Source organism: Gekko japonicus, unplaced genomic scaffold (genome assembly GCF_001447785.1).
Source record: "Gekko japonicus isolate JY-2015 unplaced genomic scaffold, Gekko_japonicus_V1.1 scaffold3390, whole genome shotgun sequence".
In the NCBI taxonomy this organism is placed as follows: Eukaryota; Metazoa; Chordata; class Lepidosauria; order Squamata; family Gekkonidae; genus Gekko; species Gekko japonicus.
This window is the reverse complement of record NW_015161511.1, coordinates 65,077-89,177: the sequence shown is the minus strand read 5'-3', so window position 1 is coordinate 89,177 and position 24,101 is coordinate 65,077. Positions and strand designations below refer to the sequence as shown.

Here is a 24,101-nt window from a genome sequence, read left to right as displayed (position 1 = left end):
TGATGTTGGGCGGCCAGTCGGACTCCAACCCAGAAGATCTGCACCGGGCTTTACAGGCCGTGGCCGGGTGGCTCAGGCTGAAATTAAACCCGGTGAAGACGGAGGTCCTGTGCTTGAGCCAGACCGGGGTTAGGGCTCCCGCTCCCGGCCTTTGACGGGGCACCTTTGGTGCCAGCTTCAGAGGTGAGGAGTTTGGGAGTGCTCCTGGACCCCACCTTAACGATGGAGGCCCAGGTGGCGGCCACTGCCAGATCGGCCTTTTATCATCTTTGGCTGGTACGGCAGTTGGTTCCTTTCCTCGACCGCAATGACCTAGCTACAGTGATCCATGTGATGGTCACCTCTAGGCTAGACTACTGTAACACTCTTTACATGGGGCTGCCTCTGTTGCAAATCCGGAAGCTGCAGCTGTTGCAGAATGCTGCGGCCAGGTTGTTGGTGGGCGCCCCTAGGTGGGAGCACACCCGACCTGTACTGAAAGCGCTGCACTGGCTGCCTATAGCATACCGAATTCGCTTCAAAGTGCTGTAGGGCCAGGTCCTTTTCAGTGGCGGCTCCTATCTGGTGGAATGAGCTCCTAGAGGAAATCAGGGCCCTGCGGGACCTTATGCAGTTCCGCAGGGCCTGTAAGATGGAGCTCTTCCGCCAGGCTTTTGAGTAGGAGCCGCCACTGCCACTACCACCGCTGCTCCACTATAGAGCGATACTGCTGGAGGGCTGGGGAATATCTGTTTGTGGCCCTAGCCCTCCCCTCCTGTTATACAAAATGTCAGGAGTTTTCTATTTGTGCATCTGATGGAATTGAATTTTAATTGTTTTAGCTTTTATATACTATATGCACTTTGTGCCTTATGTAAGCCGCCCTGAGCCCGTTCATGGGGAGGGCGAGGTATAAATATAATAGAATAAATAAAATAAATAATAAATAAACCTGGAGGTGACAAGCGCATCTCCTTCCCAGCCAACCATCAATGTACCATTATCTGCCCTTCTGACTTCAGGTTTCCCTCCCCCCACCCTATGAAAAGTACAGTCTTTCTCAAAAGTAGGGACCCAAGCAGGAGGGAGGCGACCTCAGCAGGGCATAATGACACAGAGTCCACCCTGCAAAGCAGCCATTTTCTCCAGGGGAGCTGATCTCTGCCATCTGGAGAGCAGTTTTAATTCTGAGTGATCTCCAGCCTTCACCTGGAGATTGGCAGCAATGGTTCCCCAGGAGGAAATAACTGCTTTGGAAGGTGGACTCTATGGCATTCTATTCAGCTGAGGCCTCTCTCTTCCCTAAACTCTGGCTTCTGTAGACTCCACCACAGGATCTCCAGGAATTTCCCAACCTGGAGCTGGCAACCCTAGTTAGGACTGGCCCCTCCCCACAAAGGCCAAAGTAGACCTAGAAAGGGCCTTCTGCCTTTGCCTTTTTACTTGCAGAACCAAGCTTGGCTGCCCAGCAACAGCCACTGAGGGAAAAGTTAGCCTGACAGCAGGAGGAGAAGAGAATAGTTTGATGGCCGGTGGCACATCTTAGTAGTCAGCCAGCCGCAGAGAAGCCAAGCAGAAGTGTCTTTATCAGGAGAGACAGCCATTTTGGCAGTTTATTCTGTCAGGAAAGACTGGCCAGGCCAGCAGTGGGTGGGAGAGAGAAGCGGACCCAGCACCCAGCCAATGGCATGCGAGTACTCGAGTGGCAGTTGATGGGCCAATGGCTGATGAAGTGCACAGCACAGCCAATGGGAGAGACAGAAAGTGCCAATACATTGGGCTGATATATATATATAAGGATTGAACCCATTTAACATATAGAGTGGCTATCTTTATATATATATATACACACACACATATAGAGTGGCTATCTCTGCAGTGGCAGCCAGAAAGACTTGTTTGCCAGGATTTTCGATGAGGTATGACAGCAGGTATCTCTTGAGAGGCATATTTTGGAAGTTTATTTTATCCAGTTTTAATGTGTAAGCTACCTCAAGCCAGGGTGCAAACAGTTAAATAATCTTCTGGAATCACCCTTTCCCCTGCAGTCTATGACAATCCTGTAAATAAGCAGTCTTTCAGCTATGATGCTGTGTTACTGATCCATGTCATTTTCATCCTTGATAAGGCTTATACTTTAAAAACAAAGACTGATATGGCCTGTGTTTTTATATTTGCCAACTTGGGGGGCCTGATTGGGTGGAAAGGTGGCATTAAAATGTCTTAGATAAGTAAATATGATATACAACTACATTCTTCACTGAAATTGAAATGCCTCAACTATAGGAAGAACTGAATTTGCCATCATACAAGGCTTTTTCCTTAGAAATAACATTTCAGTGAAAAAGATCTTGTGGAGCAACAGAACATTTATCAAGTGAAAAATGATCATGGAGAAAACCTAATGTGCAATAAGCGTGTTTGTGCTTCTTCCTACCATGGATAGATCTGCTTTCCACTCCTCAGTTAATGGAGAAGTGAAATTGCTACTCAGGGCCCTGCTGCTGAGACAGGAGCAGAAGCAGAGTCCACTTCATCAAATGAGCAGGGCTGCTCAAGGCATTGACAGTTTCAATAACCAAAATGCATCCAGTTTCATTAGTTACTGCTTTGACTTTACCTATTTGTCAGTAACTACATTCACACATCACAACAAACTATAGTTGTTTAAATCAGTTTGTTGCACAAACCCTGGTTGGTATTTCCGAGGTACATAACACAGCACATACCCATAGCCAACCATTATTCGTGGGATGAGTATTCCCATATTCTTCTCTGTTCCTGCAGAATAGCTGCATGGGTTCTTCTACCACTTTATGAATGGTCTTTTCAGGGACTGGAAGCAGACTAATGTGGGAATAATTTGAGTGCCTTCTGTGCACCGTTGGCTGGCTACAAGCCATAATACCTGTATATCCCAGATATTCTGCTGCTTGCCTCCTGTCCCATTGCCAAGCAGAATCCCTAGATGCTATCCCAAGCTCCCTTGCATTGCCAGGCTGTTGGCATTACCTATGTATGGCAATGCATGCTGGGTAGTGATTAAGAGTTTGGGGGGGGGGGGAGGTGGAGAGAAGAAATCCAGGCAAGTCAAACTTCCTCTTCCTCATTGTTCTTGGCCCTGCTCTGCCTATGTCACTAATTCCTGAAACCAAACTCATCCTTTACAGTCCCTCCCTCTTTCCATTCAGCTGCTTCAATGCACCTCCCCAATGGGCCTGCAGCTATGTGGGGCCAGGAGATATTGTTTGTCCCTACCCCACAGGGGGCTGTTTTATTACTTGAAAAGACAGGTGGGGAAGGAAGAGAAGAATGCCTAGTCCCACTGCACTGTATAGCATTTTAAAATGGGGACAGCATCCACGGGTCAGACCTGGGGATGCCATGATGTCTAATTTAGTTCTGTTATTTTCTGCCAAAAAGTGAAAACTTTTTTGTTCTGTATGGCATTCCCTCCCTTGCCCAAAGTTTCCATTATCATTTTTATGTCTTACATATTTTAGTTCTAGTTTTGTTTTAATTAGGTATTTTTAGAGATGGTGGGTTTTAATGGTTTTAAAATGTGATTGTATGATGTTTTAATTTGTTAGATGCCTTGGTGGACCCTTCTGAGGGCGGAAAGGTGTGGCATAAATTTTGTAAAATACTGAAGTGCACAGGATTGCTGCCTCCAATGCACTTACCACTGACTTCAGTTGGCAGAAAGAAATCACACCTTGCATAGAATTGGGCTGCTAATCACTGCCTATCAGGAAGTGGTGGCATTGAACATAACAAGTCACCAAGTTTTTTCCAACAGTCATCAGTTATTGAAAACGCTTCCTTTTATACACAGTCCCAAAAGAAAAGTAATTAATGTATTTAATTTCTACAAAGTATCAGGAAAAAACCCTCGGTTGCCACCCAATCTTTCCTTTTAAACACAACATACAAGAGAAGACATCATTGCTCTTTATTGGGATATTACACAGCAGCTAAAGCCTTTTAAGGCAATGTGATGAATCTGTACTCAAAGCTTCAATCATGTTTCGTAATGTCGGAAAAGATTCTGATACCAATGGAAGACTTTTGTAAGAAGGTGAAATGCTGAAAAAAGAAAAAAAATAGAAAGATTAACAGAAACAAAGAGAAAAATAGAAATAAAATGTGTACATTTGCTTCTAATATTTTGGATGAGCACCCCAAAGGCCCCAATATTCATTTAGAACTTATTTAAGGTTTTGTTTAGGGAACGATATGATGGCATCTTCAATTCTTAGACTAATAGTTAATTCATTATTTCATACTTCGAAGCTTTTTGCACAATACATGGTGTTAAGTGGTACACTGCCATCATGATAATCAGTGAAGGCAGCTAGTTATAGAAATGGTTCTACTCCAGAACACAGAGAGACTGAAAGGTTCCTTCTGCTAAGTGAGGAAGCTTCAACTGGAGAAAGAACTCCTTCTTACAGTGAAATAAGTCATGCTCCAGTGGATAGTTTTTCACTTTGCAAAAAAGGGAACTATCGGATCCAACTCTAATGTTGATTACTCTCACAGAGTAAGCTTCCATGCTTGTTTCCTCTAATGTGTACTCCAACTTATCTTCCCACCTTTCTTGACTAGGACAGCTGCTTGATGATGCAAATTTTTAAGCATGACAGCTATATTTTGCAATAAATTGAAATGTGCCAGATAGTTTTATGAGCTTGAAATACTTAAAGTAGTAATGACTGCTCAGCAGATAGTAAAAAAAAAAAGAGGATGCACAACAGATTGAGCCAACATTAATAGTATTACCTTTTCAGATTCAGCCAATCTTTTGCTGTTCTACTGAAGGTCTCAGAATCAGGTGCTGTCATGGCTTCAAAATCAACCAACTGGAACACATACAACAATTCATTAAAAAAAAGATTTAAATTTATGCCCCTCAAGGTTGTGGATGTATATCCCCATGTGGGGAAGACCTGAACACTTCTGACTTCTTTCTCACACATGGTGCTGCTATAGAGCACTGCAACTGTGATATGCTCAAGGTTAACAGCATCATTTCAGGGGAAAAAAATGTTTATATCTGAGAACCATAATCACAGAGGACTGATGATATGATTCTGCAACAAGTGCCCAAAAACTACGATAGATTCAAAACACAATTGTCATGTTGGCATCGTTTTAGTATTGGAAAGATGACACATGGCGCTGCTATAGAGCACTGCAACTGTGATATGCTCAAGGTTAACAGCATCATTTCAGGGAAAAAAATATGTTTATATCTGAGAACCATAATCACAGAGGACTGATGATATGATTCTGCAACAAGTGCCCAGAAGCTACGACAGATTCAAAACACAATTGTCACATTGGCATCGTTTTAGTATTGAAAGATGTTTCCGTTTAAGGAACTGTAGAACAAAGTTTGAGTCCAGTGGCACCTTTAAGTCCAACAAAATGTTATTCAAAGTGTAAGCTTTTGTGTGCAAAGCACACTTCAGACAAATTGGTATAAAATCTCCTCAAGGGCTACTTACAGGAAAAAAAGAGGGTGAGGGGCAGCCATTAGGAGGGGCTACGCAGAGCCAAGATGCATATGCAGAGCTGAAATTGGATCAGGTGGCCAGCAAGGTCAATGGACGGCAGCAAATTAACACGTAAGGGCAAGAGTTAACAAAGAGATGTGATAAGGAAGCTAGAGTGCAGTGGTACCCCCAAGACAAACCAAGCTCAACCTTATGTACATGCGAGAACAGAGACTCAGCATGAAAAAACTTTGTTGGTCTTAAAGGTGCCACTGGAGTCAAACCTTGTTCTGCTGCTTCACATCAACACGGCTGCCCCCACCTGGATTTAGGAAACTGTGGGAGCCAGGATCTTTGCCATATATGCATCAAAACAACTCCCACAATATACTTTACAGAAGACACTGGACACAACAGTGAGAAGTAACCTTCTTGCGTCACATTTACATATAACAAGCTGCCTTATTTATTCTGGCATAGTTCATACATCATACCTTTCCTTTAGGAATTTTCCCAGATACTTCTTTTCCACTTGCCATCAGTGCTCCCATTATCACCGAATAAGCCACTACACTAAAATGAAAAACAAAAACAAAAAACTCTGCATATCAATGTTCTATAGGACTGGAACATTTGGATGCTTCAGAGAAAACTACTTATAGGTTAGACAGATAAGGTTAAACAGATATCTTTACAGAGAGTCTGTATCCTAAGTGTAGTGAACTAACACATGCATAGTCTGTGTATGTTTAATAGTTCTGCTGGAAAATTCATTATTTGTATTATGCTTATTTCAGACTGACATTCAATGGAAAACTCAACAACACAGGAAACATAAATGCTGATATAGAGATAATTAGCTGATTGTTATTTAAAAGATCTTTTCATTGAGAAATAGCTATAGGCCAAATTAGACCTAATATTTTCTCCGCAAGTCAGGTCTGGGTTTCCCCAACCGACTTTCATTCACATCAGTCAGACAGCAGAGCTCAACCTCTTCCAATTCTGCTCCTTGTTACAACCCCTGTTCCACATGGCTTTTTCCCATGCAGATCCTATCATCACAAACATAACTTTTTTGATGGTCGAAAGTGATCCTTTCCTTCCTTTTCACCAGTGGAAAAACTTGTAGGATCCAATTCGCAATCAGGTGTTGCTTGTTCCGCATGGTGCTAGCAGCACTGATTATTGGAGTGATGTATATCTGTCCTATGCCCATTCTGAACCTCTGATTAGTGACAAAGTTTTCAGATTGGGTAATGCCCTTAAGAGACCTGTAGAATGTTATGGGGAAAAAGATACTAACCTGGAACCTCTGGACAGAGGCATTAAGTTATAGAAATAGTATACAAGAGACAGGATCAGATTGCACACGGCATCTGCCTCCTAAGTAAAACAATACCATATCTTTAGCGTGAGAATACAATGCACATATATATTGTGTTAAGCAAAAAATTCAAAACATGCACACATTCAGCAATACATATTTATGCTTCAGTTGGAGTTATTTCTAATTTTAGATATTTCTAAAATATTTCTCTACATATGGCAACTGAATTATATAGGATTATAATATGCCAGATTAAACACTATTAGAACAATACAGCTTTTATATGGCAATATTAAGTTTTACGTCTTATGCCCAAACCCAATTTACTACCCTCTAGAACCCAAAAATGGCAAACACAAGTATTATTCATTTCTGTCAATTCTTTTTTTATAAACAGCTATCAATCCTTGATTCCTATAAAACTGTGAACATCAAGAAAATGAAATCTGATGGATGGAATTTATCAAAACACTTATGGAATTTTCATTACAATGTATTCTACAGTCAGTATAATTCCTTATTAAAAGGACACCACAGCAACATGACAAGAACCTTATCACATACTTTGTAGAAACAAATAGTATGATTTTTAAGAAGATACGCTAAAATGCAGTATCAGGCACACAGCTTAGCCAATAAAACAGAAAACATGGAATCATAAATGTAAATTAACACAGCTGAGACATAATTAAAGGGGGCTGCGGTTGAGAGGAAGGCATCTGCTTTGCTAGCTGAACAAGGACCCAGGATCAGCATTTCTAGTTAAAAGGACCAGGCAGTAGGTGATGTGAAAGACCTCTGCCTGAGACCCTGGAGAGCCCCAGCCAATCAGAGCAGACAATACTGATCTTCATAGACCAGTGGTTTAATTTAGTAAAGTGGTTTCATGTATTGAACCTGTCAGGTTAAAAAAAATTCTACAGAACCAAAATAAAAGCACAGCAGCTCGCAATATATGGTCTACTACTGTTGAACACTGTATTAAAGCACATTCTAGAGGTGGAAACTGATTTCACAAATAAAGAATGTGCTTAAAGAATACAGAGATTATGACTGAAATCCAGGAACTACTTTGACTCACACAAGAGGCCTGTGCTAGCCCACCGGAATTTTTTTACTTCATTTCCTTTGATCAGCTGAGCCCTTGTCACAAATCAAAGGGAGTTTGCCAAGAACAGGGACAGCAGTTAGAGAAAAACCAATCTACAGCCCACTTGAGCTCATGGATCTTAGATAATAAAAATAAGGAACGGAAGACCTTACCCCAAGTTCAGGAGATAAAACAAGTATTTTTCCTTTGGCAGTAAGGTCTTTATAATGAGCATCTATTTCTGCATGATACAGTTGTGTTCTTTCTTCAGTTGTCTGTGTTTCCAGTGAAAACAATATATTTCCAGTCCTAAAAACATGTATATGAATGCTCATATCAAAACATGCACGAAATATGTATAGAAACTATGACTGCTCTCTTTAAAATTCATTCCAACTGTCAGTTAGATGCAGAAATGAAAGCAATCTAAAACAATCCTTTTCCTTCAAAGGCTAAAATTAAAAAAGCAGTATCAAGACAACTCTTTTTGCAGACCCTCCCCCCCACTTTACAATACTAGGTACTTCCAAAAATGCTTATGTTTATATAGACCATAAATCCTGGGCAGAAGCAGTGTTTGCATGGATTGTACTCCTAGCTATTACAGGTTTCCATGTACACTGAGTAGAGATAATTCAAAAAAGGAAAAGTGTAACAGTGTAATTTAAGAATTACTTCTACAGTACTAGGTCACAGTGGAACTGCTGAACAAAAATACTGGGTTAATCCAAAGATCCATGAGCAAATTTCTATCTGTTCCCTGCATCTCTCTTCCCACTTCACCCCCTCCCTCCCCATCTGAAAAGCTGCTCCAGAAGGTCAGGCAGGGAACTAACTGCAACAGCACAGGATGCAACAAGTAAACACAGCGGGAAGAGGGAATCAGCAGAAATCAACTGCTGTTGCATGACTGGAAATGCAGTTCCCACTTGTGGAAGGCAGGTTTGGAACCAACTCACTATAACCCAATTCCATTACTGTGTAATTACTACAATGTTGTTATATTTACAGAACGATTATGCTGAGCAAGGGGATTAAGAGGCTTGGCAGGCAATGTCAGGCATCAGAATTTTATTTTGGTGTGTACTAAAGAAGTCTCCTATAAGGATAGATTAAACAACAGCAATATATACAATCTATAAACAATTAGTGCTCTAGGATTTTGGAGGTTGTATGATTGTAGAGTGATTAATAAAGTAGTAGTTAAAGCATCAAACAGGGGTGGCCAAACTTGCTTAATTTAAGAGCCACATAAAATAAACATCAGATTTGGAGAGCCACAACACACACATATTTTTATTGAAAAATATGCAAATTTGCTTTTTACTAACATTAAATGAGACTGCCAAAAATAAAAACCAATGGGGTAAAACCAGATATTGATAATGATATTTATTTGTCCAATGATATTTATTTGTTTGCTAATGATATTTATTTGTCTAAGAGAGAGAGAGAAAGAGAGAGAGAGGTGGAAAGAAATAATGAAAGAGGTGGAAAGGGCATGCCTCCCCTTCACTTCCCCAGCCACCCTGCCAGGAGCCGCACAATAGGTGTGAAAGAGCCGCATGGGGCTCCGGAGCCGCAGCTTGGCCACCCGGGCATAGAACATACTTTCCAAACAAAATAAACCCCCCCCCAACCTTTACAAATGGCTTTAATTTATTGAAATGTTAATTATAACAAAGGACGGTAAGGTGTTAGGACAAACATTAAAAAATAAACATACTTATCTCCTGTTATGGTAACAGTAAATCCATCATATTCCTTCCCTGAATCTTTGAGGCTAGGGACTTTGGTGTTGACGGTAAACCCATCTCTCGTTTTACTGCTTAACTGTTTTCAAACACAGGAAAAATGGAAAACAAGATATATTTTGTCCTTTGTGACGTACTAAAAAAATATTTAAGACCACTTTAAGCCTTCCTCATGCTACAGAGATTGAATCCAAAAGGGACATGTTTTCTGTTAAGAACTCTGATGTCAGCCAACAGACAAAAGGTGTTTTCACTGCTAGGAGAATTTCACCTGACACCCTCTGGGCTCTTAAGGGGACAGAAGATTTGCCTTTTTAAGGTTACAGTCACCTCAAATGGCTCTAAACCTTAACTATAGTACGTTTACTGAATTGCAAAACAATGGAATTGGTTTTAAACTTATCATACTACAGAAATGCTAGAAACAGAAACAGCATTGTATATTTTAATTGCCTTAATTATTTGATTCTTAATTAAGCAGTCATAAAGTAAATAGAAATCGCCAGCAGGTTATCATGTGTGGAAAGCTCCCCTACTTTTCTCCCCCACCCCCATTAAAATATGCTTAAGTGGGCATGGGGAAACAAAGTTTGAGCATCCCTATTTTTATTTGCTGGAAAACATCAGAAGCAGAGTGAGACACAAGCTGTCCATACCGAGATGTACAGTCTCAGCTCAGTTCTTACTACCCTTTGTACTTTCTCTACAAGATGACGAGATGCTTCCCACTTCAGACATTACAGAGGAAGGGTGGCACCATATACTCTTCCTCTCCAGCTCTCACAAACCAACGTAATGTCTGAAACACTGACAATAGAGCCAGAAACAGCACCCCCCCCCCAAGAACCTGTTCCTTTTCAAGACAGCTGTGCCAGAACTATGGCTGGCCCAACGTCATCCAGCCAGGTCCAAGTGGAGGAGTGGGGAATCAAACCTGGTTCTCCCAGATTACAGTCCGCACGCTTAACCACTACACCAAACTACACCATACTGTATTTGCATGACTTCCTCTTATTGCCAAAATTTGTTGGAAGGGGGAGATTACCTTCATTATTGGGAGAAGGTCTTCTACTTTATGTACCTGGTCCAGTGCTTCTTGAACTTCTACAAGTTCTCTGTGATTATTAGTACTGGAAGTTAGATAATAGGTTTAATGCATTTTATTATTTATACACATTTGACCATCCCAGTCTATGTAACTGAGATTATTTCTAACAGATATTCTGAATACTGTAATATGCTACAGAACTGCAAAGTATTGCTATTGCTACACCTAGCCTTTCCTGATCAAATCTTCCTGTTTAAACATGCATTTGTTAGTATATTTGTTAACCAGTCTGATTGCATCATTTATATTTTATTATACTCCTGTCTTGCTCTTAGATGGGAGAACTTAGTACAGAGCTGCCCATCCCCCCGCTTGAGGGTTCCTGGGCTGAAACACTCTGGATCCAGTACATCATGAATGGAGTGAATCTTTTAAAGTTATTGTTATGCCAATAAAGGTTATTGGAACTGGAATGGAGTGAATCTGCTGAAGGAAATGTTGTTGCTTCTCCCTTTCCACCATAGAGCCTTGAACATAACACAGGATGCACTGCAGGAGACCGGGTCTCCCTACTTTCACCTAAATTCTGCAAAATGCAGAAAATGCAAAAGAGTACAATTGTTGCTCAGTGCCTTGTTCTCACTGCAACTGCCCATGCCATATTCCATGCCATTTGTGAGGGGTCCCATTCAGCCCTCAAGAGTAGGTAAGGGGGGGGGGACAGAAGAGGCTACATTAGGAAGAGGAAAAGATCTTTGAATACTGCTCTGTAACTTCAGAAACGGATTTAAACTGGGGTTTCCTCACATTCAGCCTGCCACTCTGGATGTCACTGTCACTCTCCATGCCTTTGAAAACTATGAACTGTTTTAAAATCAATAGGCTAAAGGTCAAGTCCAAAACTTGATTTGCATAGAGTTAAGGAAGAGTGCTGACACCTGAAAGTACAGCAGTAAAAAGTCATGAATATTAAGGTTATTCATTAGTTCTATTTGCCAACCTTAACAGTAATTTAAAGCCCTTCATATCCACGGCATCTACTATAAAGCCTTCCAAAATCTGTTGAAAGAAGTTACAGGAGGGAAATCAGGTCCTTTACTCCATCAATTCTGAACTGCTTTTCAGAGGATCCTCTTGAATCAGAAGTGCGTATGGGTTGTACCAGGGTTCCCCAACCTTCGGGCACCTTTGGAATTATGACAGCACTGTGGGTGCAGCCACAAGAATAGACAATACAACACCAGTATGGATTTGGAGAACTTTGTTCAAATCTTTACTTAACAGAATGTAAATGCTCAAATTTTTGCTCACCAAATGCTACTTTTTTGCCCAGGCCATCTGCATCCCTCAAACTGCTGCTCCTGAGGGTTGGAAAGCCCTCGGGGATGCAACTGGGATGCAGTGCTCTAGAAACAGGGATTTGGTCCCCTTCTTATGAGAGCAGTTGTCACCTACAATTGTACTCACAACATTCCTATGAATTTGCAGATGATGAACAGCAGGTAAGATATTACAGACTTGCTTAAGGTTGTCCATAGCTGCAAACTAATTTCAACCCCAGCCAATCCAAAAGTGGGAGAAACCTCAAATCTAATGGATCACAGCAGCTCTCACTTTAAAAAAATGTATAATGTTCTTCCTTTAAAGTACTGGAGTGTGATCCGTAGTGAAGCCTGTACTCAACTCTCACATTAATTTCACTGGACATGCAGGTGTTTGCTATAGTGTAAAATGTATAATGCATAACCTAACCATTTTAACCTAACCATTTCTATGAAACTATACAAAGAACGGAAACAGTTCTTGCAACTAGTCACGAGGGAAGAGTGTGTTGTTTTCCCTCCTTCTAGGTAACACTACTGGCCTTTGTTTCTTCCTTTTTGTTCTTTCATGTCATTTAATATGGATTCTTGCCCTTCCTGCATCCCTCCTTTCTCACCTCCTAATCTGCCCTGTTCTTCTCACAGTTCTGCTGTTGCTCTGCTCTCTTCTATATGGTTAATGAAGCACTCAATAGTTTTGATCCACCTGTTCTAAATTCTAGTAAACTTTGGCCTCCTAAACCTAGGTTAATTCCCTTTTCACCACTATCCTTGACCTGTACTCATGTTTCTGTCCATGCATGGCAAACATCCCATCCCTTCTTGATATTATTCAGTTTAGATTTACATTTTGCGTTCTTGAGCTCCTGCTGAGCATGAAAATTTCTCTAAGCTTATTCATTTCCTAATTTCTTCCCCTAAGATCTTTTTCTATTTTCATGAACTTCTCTACCATCTTCTTGCCCATTTTATACTTTCCTTTACTCTTGGGCTTTAGGGGAATTCTTTATGGAGTTCTTCTATTTGTGTTGATCTCCGTCTTTTTACTACTTTCTTCTAAGGCTCCAATAATTCCTTGGGACCAAGCCCTACTGAATAACATGGAACTTACTTAACAAGTAGATCTTAAGATTGCTCCCTTAGTCTTCTTCATAGAAATCTGCTGTTTCTCTCACTTCGAAGGAACGGTCTTGACACTATTTTTAATTCTCCTATTTCTCTTTCATCATTCCCCTAGAAAGCTCTTGAATGTCTTACTGTTGCGTTTTCCTTCTACTAATTCACTGTTCAGTCCCTTTGTGTCTTTCTTGCCATTTGACTGAACGTGCTCTCCCATTTCCAATTACGTTTTACTTGCTGAGCCACATAATCAATTTTCTGTTCTTTTCCTTACCTTCAGCCTTTGATATCACTATGCTCTTCTGGGGCCATGGCTCTCCTGGTCTAATTTTCACCTGTCCTACTGATACTTTTACACACACATGAATGATAATAATTTTCCCCAGACATTTCCAGCTGGAGTTGCTCTAAGCTCTGTTATGTCTTTTCATTTCCTTCTTGTTTATCACTTCTACCCTGATAGCTTGCTACTACACTTTACAGGATCTTTATCTTCTTTTTCTAATATTTCTGCTTGTCTGGTTGCTGTTTCAGACTAGATTATTCTCACCATCTTATCCAAAATTGAAATACTGGCCTGTCCTCCTCCTTCAATGTATGATCACCTTATCACTCTCTCTCTCTGGGTAATGCTTCTGTTTTCTTCTCACCCTGGGAGTCCTCATTCTCCTTCTTTTCTTCTTTTATTCAAGCCACTTGCCATTTCCAACTTTTAGAAAAACTAAAATACATTCCTTTTTGTGTCTCCTGCTTCTGCAAAACCATTGGTTTATTACTTCCTGTTGCTGCAATTACCTTCCTCCTGGTTTTCTTCTCTCTGCTTCACCTTGTCCCTTTCCTTCTTGAAAGTGCCGCACATTTGGTTTTTTGCTGCATTTCACCTTGGACATGTTTCTCTTTTGTCACTCTCCCTGCACTAACTACCACTTCAGTTTAAGCTGCTCTTTTTAATTGTGAATCTCTTCACTCTGCTCCATTTACCTTTGTTGACTTTATTCCTCTGACAGGTTCTTCTTGGTTCAAGCTTAGATCACTCCTATTTCATGCCCCTCATGCTGCCTGAGCCTCCTGTCTCTGGAACTCACCACCTCCAAACATCCATGCTCTCTTTGCTCACAGCTGTTTAAACATTTGAAAACATCTTTCTTCTCCTTTATCTGGTGTCCCTTCCTTCTTTCCTTGTTGTCTCCATCATCTTAAAATATGTAATCCTATGCAGTGCCCAGCTTGATGTTTTTTTTAAAAATACTGTTATTAATGTAAGAGAAGGAAGAGTATATTTACCTATGATAAACAAGGATTCTGTCTTTTATAAAATCGAGTATCTTTTCAAAATAGTCAAGGTATCTCATATTAATCACCTGCCCCCTGTAGATAAGAAAATGTTCAGAAACAGGACATTCAGCACTTAATTGGCACCTATATATTAATAAAAGTGTACAATTACTATATAGTAAGATAGTGAAGTTCAAATTTTCTCAAGAACAATTTCAACACCAACTTGCCTACTGTGGATCTCCTGAATATCACAGAAAATTCTGGACATGTCTGAGCAGGTACTTTCTCTGCTGAGCATTGGTAAGGCTTTTTGGGTTTAGCTATTGCCACGTGTGAATTAGGAACACATGGTACTTCTGTGAGATTATACATAATGGGAGACAAATTATCTTTGATGCATCAATACTTTCCATTTTTGTTGCAAGCCATATCAGTTTCTGCAGAATGCTGCAGAACACAGTCTGAATGCTAAGTGCAACTAGGATATGAAAAATATAGCAAAGAAACTGAAAAGTTGTCTAGTTGATTATTAACAGCATTCTTACAGCTAGTGGTCCACATAACAAGATTGAGCACATAATTTGTGCATTTTTATACATTTAAGAATTGAAAGTAATTGTTATTACTATTTAGAGGTGACAAAATACATAAACAATCAGTAAGCATATTATCAGTATTCTAGTACTGACAATAGTATCTGCTGGAAGCAGTATTTCTGAAGTGTCACATCTATAATGTTGCAGTCCCTCTGTAAGTCAATGGAAGCACATTAAGGTACTGAACATACATGAATAAGATCTGTCTAGACTCTTACTGACCATACACCACATTCGTACCCCAACCATATACAACCCCAATGGAAAAACAACATACCATTATTGCATTTGTTGAAGTCCTCTCTCATCTCCCAATCTACAAAACAAGATTTTATGAAGCAAGCATTGCAGCTGCAAATATCAGAAGACAAAACTACTTGTCAATCACAGGGGTTAATTATGTAATCCATCTAGAGGTCCCTTTACCTAACTTTGTTACGTTTAGTTACATTTTACTCCCCTACTGGTTAAAAAAAAAAACTATTGTGCCCAAACAAGAATCACAAAATAATTGCTACTGAAGGAAGTCTGAAAATAGGGCTCCTAAGGGAGACTCACTGATGCAGTTTGCCAAAAAAACAAGGATTTTTTTTAAAACCAAGGATTTTTTTAAGAGAAGAAAGGAAGGTGATAATTATATGTATTTATCTCTCATGGTACATCCTGCAGTCGCACATGCTGATGACATGGTTCAAGCCACAAATGCTGGGTAACTCTGCACAAATGTAAAACTAATTACACTACATTTAAAGTGAATGTGATGCCTCTCTTTATAGCTGAAGCTACTGCAGTGTCATGAGGGCCAGAGCCTCTAAGACTGCAAATACACAATACTGTGAGAATAGTGACAGCCTCTATCAGTGTATGCCCAGCAGACTTCAGATCTTCCACTTGTGTGTGTTAACTGCCATCAAATGACTTCCAACTGATGGTGTCCCTATGAATTTACATCCTCCCAAACATACAAATAAGTTATATACATTTTAAAAAAATGGATTTGGATGTGGAACAAAGACAATTGAGCAGAAACATCACCTGCATGAAAAACTGGCACATTTGGTAGAGGCTGAACTCAAAAAGACTGCAACAAGTTACTTTTTGTAAAGTATAGGCAATTGAGTAGACTGCTTGCAAAAGCAATACATTACACTATACATACATTTATTTTATTAAAATTCCAATCCAATCCAATTACCTTTACTGGCATGTAGTTTAAAATTCTATGTTACCTTCCTGCCGACAGAGTATACACATCTACGTACACAGAAACTCAAGGGAACTCAAGGGAACATTAACAGAAATTCAAGGGAACATTACTAACATATTAACAGAGAATTATATGTGACTGGACTAAGAAAAGAAGTTTGACAACACACAGAAGAAGCCCAAGAAGATTAATTGGACATTACTAACAGTTTAATTTACCAGTTTATATATCACTCAGCTTTCTCTTTCTCCCGCTGTCTACCCTTCCCTTTTTTTTCTTTTAAGCGAAATACCTCCCCTTTTTAGGGGAGCTAATAAAATCTTTACAAAAAAAAAAAAAGCAATACTTGCATGGAAGTTTTACTAAAGCTAATAAGGCATCATGCAAGTTTTATACTTGGATTATACCCACACCTGCAATAGTTATTCTAGTCATGTTTCAGAAATAAAAGCAATATCATAACTAGGATTCAACGGCTCTTAATATTGGGGAAAAACTGCACACCTTTGAAAGACTACTTGTACACCTGAATGCAAACCCCTGTGATTGACAAGATTTTTGCCATTTTTCCCTTCAAGACTTTGTGAGCCCTCCAATGCACACAATCTTGTTTTGTAATATAGGAGAAGAGAGTATGTACAATAAGGGCTGAAATACTTTTTGCTGACAGCTGGGCCTTCTTGTGGTGAAGCACACCAGAATGCAGAATTATCTCCCTTTGGATGTATTGTTACCGTCTAAGAGACATCTGCTAACATTTTAGAGAGGAACCACTTCAGATAAGGAATGAAGGGCAACAGTGAAATCAGACAACCCAAAACTATGGAGAATATTTATTTTGCCCACAAAGCAAAACAGATGTACAAGTTCAGGTAACAAAGGAAAAAAATGGAAAATAAGGACTATATTTTGATCTCGAAAACACATACAACATGAAGTTTTCACTGGAAGAAGCATGACAACATTTTTTAAAAACGCCCAGCAAAACATGTACGAAAACATCAAGACATATTGTACCATGCACAATCCTAAGATTCTGGCACAACTTTCACTGCAAAAAGAGATTTCACCATACCTGATTAAATTGATATGATTATTAAAACCTCTGCTAAGACTCTGAGATGGCATTTGGTCTAACCATAGTACAGGCTGGTCCGGGTCAGCAATCCTAAAAGAGACACTGCATTAGCATGATTAAGGATTCAACAACTGTATAGATTCAAACACAACCGTATGTTTGATTCCCTGAATGGCCCCCACCATTGGAACCAATAGGGCCATGCCACATAGGGGATACATTATTACAAATCTGGGGGAATCCTCGGCATGTAGACATATGTGTATGTGCACACACACACTAAACAAATACACACGTGCATGGTGATTTACAACGTTCAGTGCACGCATGCACCATACCAACCATAAAAAAATGGGAATTTTTAGAAGGATTGGCTGGGGGGTGTTTGTGGAAAAAAACACAAGTGGGAGGGTGGAGAAGGGGACAGAACAAGAATGGAGGAACTGGGGCCTGTAGGAGGACAGCACAGGTCTCGGCTCTTGTTTTTCCATATTTTTTTTCTCCCTGGTGTGCCTGGCAGAGGTTAACTGGAGAGCAGAAGCATTTTTGGAGAAATGCTCACAGAGGCCTTAACATCAAAAATTATTTTGCAGAAGACAAATCCTAGAGAGACAGTCAGCCAAATTACTATATTTGCTTTTTCTCTAGCAAATAGCCTGGCAGCTTAAACATTTCTCTAGACTTTCTGGACCAGAGTCCACTTCATCACACATATCCCAGATGAAATCCACAGCAGAAGTGAGGAGACAGAACTCTAAAAAAAAATTATGCATGCAGTTTCCTCGGTACTTGTTGCCTGTATTTATGCGACCTACCTACAGTTCAACTCTGTATGCCTGCTAATGTAATCAAATCCATAATGCAAAGACTCTTCTTTTTTATTACCTTCTCCATTTCACGGCAATGTCAAACATATCTCGCCACTGCATCAGCCTGGATTTTCCATTTATTCGGACTTTTGAGTTCACCCATGTTCGCTGTACTGCTTGCATTACTTCTAGCACAGCTAGACCCATTGCTGAACAACAAACACACCATGTTACTAGTTATGCCCACTTGCATTTGGGGCAGCAATAAGTACAGCGAAGGCAAGGACAGCATATGGGATTTTGTTTAATACCAACATGAAAGGCTTATTTTAACTATTTACAGGTTATCATTAAAATATTTTATGCCGACTTTCCACCTGATCAGGGTCCACAAGGCAGTGAATACAAAAAACATTTAAACAATTAAAAATAAAGTTAAAACTATAAAATAATTCAATTTTAAACACAAACAAACAACACTAGAAGGAAGGCCAATAACCATTATTGGGGGTATGCCAGACAAAACTAGTCTTCACCCCCTGGTGAAAGACACTGATAGAGAGAGGCAGACAAATCTTGCTGAGGAGGGAGTTCCAAAGTTTTGGGGCCATGACTGAGAAGGCACTTTCTTTGATTGCCACCTTTTTAGCTTCAAGTGGCGGGGGGACCAAAACCAGGCCTCCATAAATGACCAGGGTGCATGGGGAAGTTCATATAGGAGGACGCAGTACTTAAGATATGTTGGTGCCAGGCTGCACAAGGTTTTAAAGGCCAATGCCAGCACCATGAAATGAGTCTGGAGGCAAACTGGAAGCCAGTGTAGATGGAACAAGCCTGGGGCGATATGATCCCCACGACCTACTCCAGTCAGCAATCTGGCTACAGCATTCTGTATCAATGGTAGCTTTTGGACAGTTTTCAAGGGCAGCCCCATGTAGAGTGCATTGCAGTAATCTAATCTAGATGTTACCAGGACACGCACCACAGGGGCAAGGTCTTTATTACAGTATGTAATAGCTTGGAAAATGTGAGCATTTTTGTTTAATGAATGAATGACCTAGAATTTTCAAGAAAGGGTTTGAAGCTGCCCATCAGTACTACTTAAAAGTTCTGTATTCAGTTGCAATCAAGGAACTGTTATCCTATTTTTATTTCCACATCCAGAGAATGTTTTTTCCAGCATACCTCTATGTATTCTCCTGTTTGGAAGAAATCCTGTTGTCTCGTATTGCATCAGTGAACCCAAATGATCAGCTACACATATCATCTCTTGTATTTCGGGTTTATAGTTTTCAAATTTCTGATGCAGCACATCCCTTAAAATCATAAGCAAAATATTAAACAACCAGGTGATTCCCAAGGAGGCTGCTTCTTCATGGAGATGCTTCCCTGAGTAGCTCTTGTTGCTGCAAATGCCTTTGCAGTGGCAATGGAGTGTCCCCACACAGCTGTCTGGAACACAGCTGAACATTCTCAATGAAATTATATGGTATAATCCAAATATGGTGTGATTTTTATAATGGTAGACTTTTTATAAGTTAATTGGTCATCTCCTTGGACCTCATGACACAAATATACCATATCAAAGATACTGCTACAGCCACTAAACATCTGTCAGACACTAGGCAGGTTTCAAAATATTTGGAAAACGTCTCACATTTTAGGTGACAGCCCCTCACTCTAATCTGCAGCTACTCAAAATGAACAATTCAGAGATATCCCATACAAAGAGCCACCTGCAACTTGTTGAAGACTAAGTGCCCTTATGCATCATTATTAAACATTTCCACCAAAATTCTCAAGTCTTAAAAGGGGCAATAAATGACTCACTTTATATGTGGTTGTAACCCTGGCTGTTCTTCATAGTCTTCTATGAGAAAAGGAAGATTTTTGGCCCAGTGCTCTTTAAACTTTCCAGAAAGATCCATATCCACGTTGTATTCTGAAAGTGGGGTATCCAGATGTGCATGCAGATGGCGAGAATATTCTGTGAAAGAAGTAAACATCACTGAAGGGTTTTTTTTACCCTGTCAGGCAAGTTAAAGGACCTGCAGACTGAATATTCTTCATATGATTCACTACTTTGATTTACTTTGAAAACCTTTATCATTCTGCTGTTCTCCTTAAACAGTAACCAAAGTATCTACAGAGAATCATATCCAAAATGTGCAACCCATACTTTTTGTCAGCACTGTGTGCCATTTTTGGTTGTTCCTCCTTCAAGCAAAAGGACTATTAAGTCACGAATGCAACGCACATTTTTTTTGCAATGCCAAGTACAAATCTCATGATACTGTCCTGGAGTTACTGCCCATAAGTGTAGCCTTTTCAGTGAAGATTTCCCACTACTGCCATTATACCTGGCGATTTCCTAAGTCCTCTCTCGTGCATACTTATCTCCCAGGCAAACCACATCAAATTTATCATGGTGTATATGTACACATCTGTAGAAATTTGCTCTTTGATCAGAAAAAAATAAGCTAACTTGTACAAAAAGGGAGAAGTATGTTGTACAGCACACAAAGATAGTGATGCTGTGAAATGAAATAGAAGGAAAATATAGTAACATAGTTTCTTAAAAACCAGATTAGGACCTCATTGTTCACTGTGGTAGCTAGTACAGAGATTTCAGCCTGCAGTTCAGGGTCTTAACCACTTGAGCCACCGCAGCTCGCCCTTCCCACTACAGCCCCTCAAAAGCCACTCCTGAGCATGGGACATGGAGTAGTGAAGATATTGATTATAGTTTCAATATTTTATTTTGTATTCCACTAGTATTTAAATAATTAGTAATGAGATTTCTTATATATCTGTATATTCTGAAACAAGCATATATACATTTTTGTATTTATGTGCAAGCATTTATTGCGGTATAATCTAGATATCCATAAAAGCTGCACACTGCCCAACACAGAGATGACATAAGTTTCTTTTAAAATATTCACTAGAATGATTACTACATTTATACAGATTTAAGACCAAAACCAGTGTTTTGTTAGCTTCAACTTACCTCTGAGGTATTTCACTTTTATGTATTCTGTACTAGCTTTCTGACCAGGAAGAGGATCATTTAACATAACTTTCGTTTGAGCTTTAATTCCTTCATAAAACTGCCCCAAAGTGACATGACTGAGACCTTTCATATACTGGCACACTTCATTATATGGTTCTAGTTGCAGGCATCTCTAAAACATTGGGGAAAAAAGAAATAATACATCTAACACAGTCATAATTTTTCAGATAACAGACCAAAGGACTTTATGGGCTATCTGAAAATATATGCATGAATAAAAGGAATTCTTTTTTCAGAATATTATTTCAATGAACTCCCATTAATGTCTACAATGTAATCTTCAAATAATTCTTAATTATGCTTTCTACAATCAAACACAGGTTAGTATTCTCAGCAGCAGTTACAACAGCATAAATAAAATCATTCTAAATCGCACTGAATGGTTTATCTGATCAATTTAGTCATATAACTAGTTGTGCTTATAAGAACATGATAATAGATAGGTAAATGTCAAGATCAGTGTTTACCTTAAAGTTCTTCAGAGCCTCCTCTAGGCTACCATGATGATATAGCATCATTCCCCCAAGCTGTATCGTCTGAACATGATTTGGGTTTAGCATCAATGCCTTCTGAAAGTTTTCTGTAGCAGCTTCAAAATTACCAAGTTCTCTAATGTATTCATTACGTAATAAATACCAAAAAAGCAATAATAGTTTAATTCAACAAAGCAATTTGGAATATTAATAACAAACATAATCTGTAAAAATTAAGTGTCCTCACTGAACATGTCAACCCAGTATGTGTGACTCATTCACACATCTGTTGCTCAGATCCTTAAAAATTAGGACACAGGAAAACTAACAATACAAGTTATTTTAGCCAAATGCACAGGGATAGACCTTAACTTTTCTACTTGTGAAAGGGAGGAGATTTTTTACTTCCTACTGAAGTCCCCACATTTCACCCCCCCACACACACACACACATTTCCTGGAGGCCCACTGACTACCAGGGACTGGACTCCACGGGGCCTGACAGATGGCATTGAGGGAGGAATTGGCAAAACTTATTCCTGCCCACCTTCTGCTTGAGAAGGTGCCTTCTGTAAACAAAAAACGTACATAGGCTCTATCAGTAATTTTATTCCAAATTCTTCTTCAGGTAACTTTTCTTCCCATTAAGATATGAGGCAAAAATTGCTGTGACATCTAACCTTTTTAGTAAGATCAGTATGTCTCGATGAAAAAAACTCCTCTCAACAAGCTCCAGCTTTAAGAACACTTTTATGTCAGGGGGGCCCCTGTGTGGTGCCCATGGGCATCATCTCTTTCTTTCTTCTTTTACTTAAACTTTTTTATTTTATTATTAAACAGACAAAAACAATAGCTCATATATAACAATATAGCAGCCAGAACAGTAATTACAATAATAACAAAACGATAAGTATTTAAACAGCGGGTTTTCATACTATAGCCCACCTATTATCAAGGTTAATATTGGACCAAACAAGGCAACATCCAATCTAATAAAATACAACGTCCATGTAGTTATTAGGTAATTTATATAAATCTTTTAGGTTTCAGGAAACCTACTCAAAAAAGGGTATCTTTTCTGGCACCCAAGTGTTTTTAAAAAATGGGTCCAGGCAGGTGGGCCTTTTGTTCAGAAAGGCTTCTGAGTTGTCACTGGAGATCTGATGGACTGTGACATTTTTTTTTAAATGTTGCTTCAGCAGCAACTGCCACCACAAGCACAAGGGTCTTCACTGCATGACTGAAGGTAAGCTGGGGAAACTATTTTGCAGCTAACTCTATCTCCTGCAGCAGCTATTTTATGGTAGCCATTTTGTGGCTGCGCCCACCACTCTGTGTCAGACTTTCAAAGGTGCCCACAGGCTCAAAAAAGGCACGGGGGCCCTGCTTTATGTGCTTCGCAAAATAAGGGCTGAACAGAGATAATTTTAAAAACTATTTTCTAGTTGCTTACCGATAGGCTTGCCCCAGACTTTTATATGCATCTATGAAATCTGCTTTCTGTTTCAGGGCTTCTTTGAATGATTCAATAGCTTCCTGTTTAAAAAACACAAATAGTTAACATTAATTAATTTCCCAAATAACATGGCTGGCGCTCCAGTAGAAGCCCTGGCCGCTCTGTGGAATATGGAAATGACCCAGGTGGTTGACACGATCGCTCCTAAGGGCCCTCTCTGTCGTAATAGCTCCGTGGTATACCATAATTCTTAATGTTTTTATTAATTGTATTTCATTGTTTCATATTGTTGTAAACCATCCAGAGAGCTTTGGCTACAGGCAGTATAGAAATTCAATAAATCATAATAATTTCTATTTATGCTTATTACTCTTGCTATGATTTTAAAAATTATCATGTTTAGAGCCAAGACTCCCTTCTTCTAAGTAGTTTTCCACTGTTACTCCAAGCTCTGTGGAAGGAGTCACTGGATCCAACCCCATGTAAATAGTTTAATGGAAGTTGTGACCTATGGCTTGTACAGGCAAACACCTCTATTTGTATCCAAACACAACCAGGGAAAAAACTTCCAGTTACAACTATGAATCAGTTAAAATATTTCCTTTATAAACAAGACTGAAATGCCCAAAATGTTTGCCTTCTCTTGGAGCTTACAACACACAGTACCATGCAAATATACAAGGTAGTTTAAGCAATACACATTTTCTGCATTATCATATATAAGCTTAACAACGAATTTAAAAACTGAGGACAGGAGTGCTTATAAAAATATCTATGTACCTCTTTAGTGTTATCTAAGCATGTCTATGAGATATTAATCCAGGATTCTAGACACTCAAATAATGCAAACTGAAAAATTACAGAAATTCCATTATTTGAGCTACCGGAAGTTACCATGACATATTTCAGACACAAATTAAGCCATCACTGCTGAGTTACTTTAAACTATTGAGGCTGCAAACACTGTAGAATCCTCATTGCCCAACTATGTT

The 24,101-nt window shown here is 39.5% G+C and overlaps 1 protein-coding gene across 1 annotated transcript in view; it reads right to left on the bottom strand.

Annotated features, from left to right (window-relative positions):
• Positions 1-3,940: 3,940 nt before the first annotated feature.
• Positions 3,941-24,101, bottom strand: part of TTC13 (tetratricopeptide repeat domain 13) — a 33,247-nt gene continuing 13,086 nt past the window's right edge. Inside the window, exons 9-23 of the mRNA XM_015429241.1 lie at positions 23,107-23,189; positions 21,649-21,790; positions 21,119-21,293; positions 19,939-20,095; positions 19,294-19,424; positions 18,185-18,317; positions 17,297-17,389; positions 14,425-14,508; positions 10,697-10,781; positions 9,624-9,730; positions 8,071-8,206; positions 6,784-6,863; positions 5,972-6,050; positions 4,762-4,841; positions 3,941-4,065 (exon numbers count right to left, since the gene is read on the bottom strand). Of these exons, the coding sequence (XP_015284727.1) occupies positions 3,954-4,065; positions 4,762-4,841; positions 5,972-6,050; positions 6,784-6,863; positions 8,071-8,206; positions 9,624-9,730; positions 10,697-10,781; positions 14,425-14,508; positions 17,297-17,389; positions 18,185-18,317; positions 19,294-19,424; positions 19,939-20,095; positions 21,119-21,293; positions 21,649-21,790; positions 23,107-23,189 (1,677 nt within the window). The 3' untranslated portion in view covers positions 3,941-3,953. The remainder of the gene's footprint in view (positions 4,066-4,761; positions 4,842-5,971; positions 6,051-6,783; positions 6,864-8,070; positions 8,207-9,623; positions 9,731-10,696; positions 10,782-14,424; positions 14,509-17,296; positions 17,390-18,184; positions 18,318-19,293; positions 19,425-19,938; positions 20,096-21,118; positions 21,294-21,648; positions 21,791-23,106; positions 23,190-24,101) is intronic.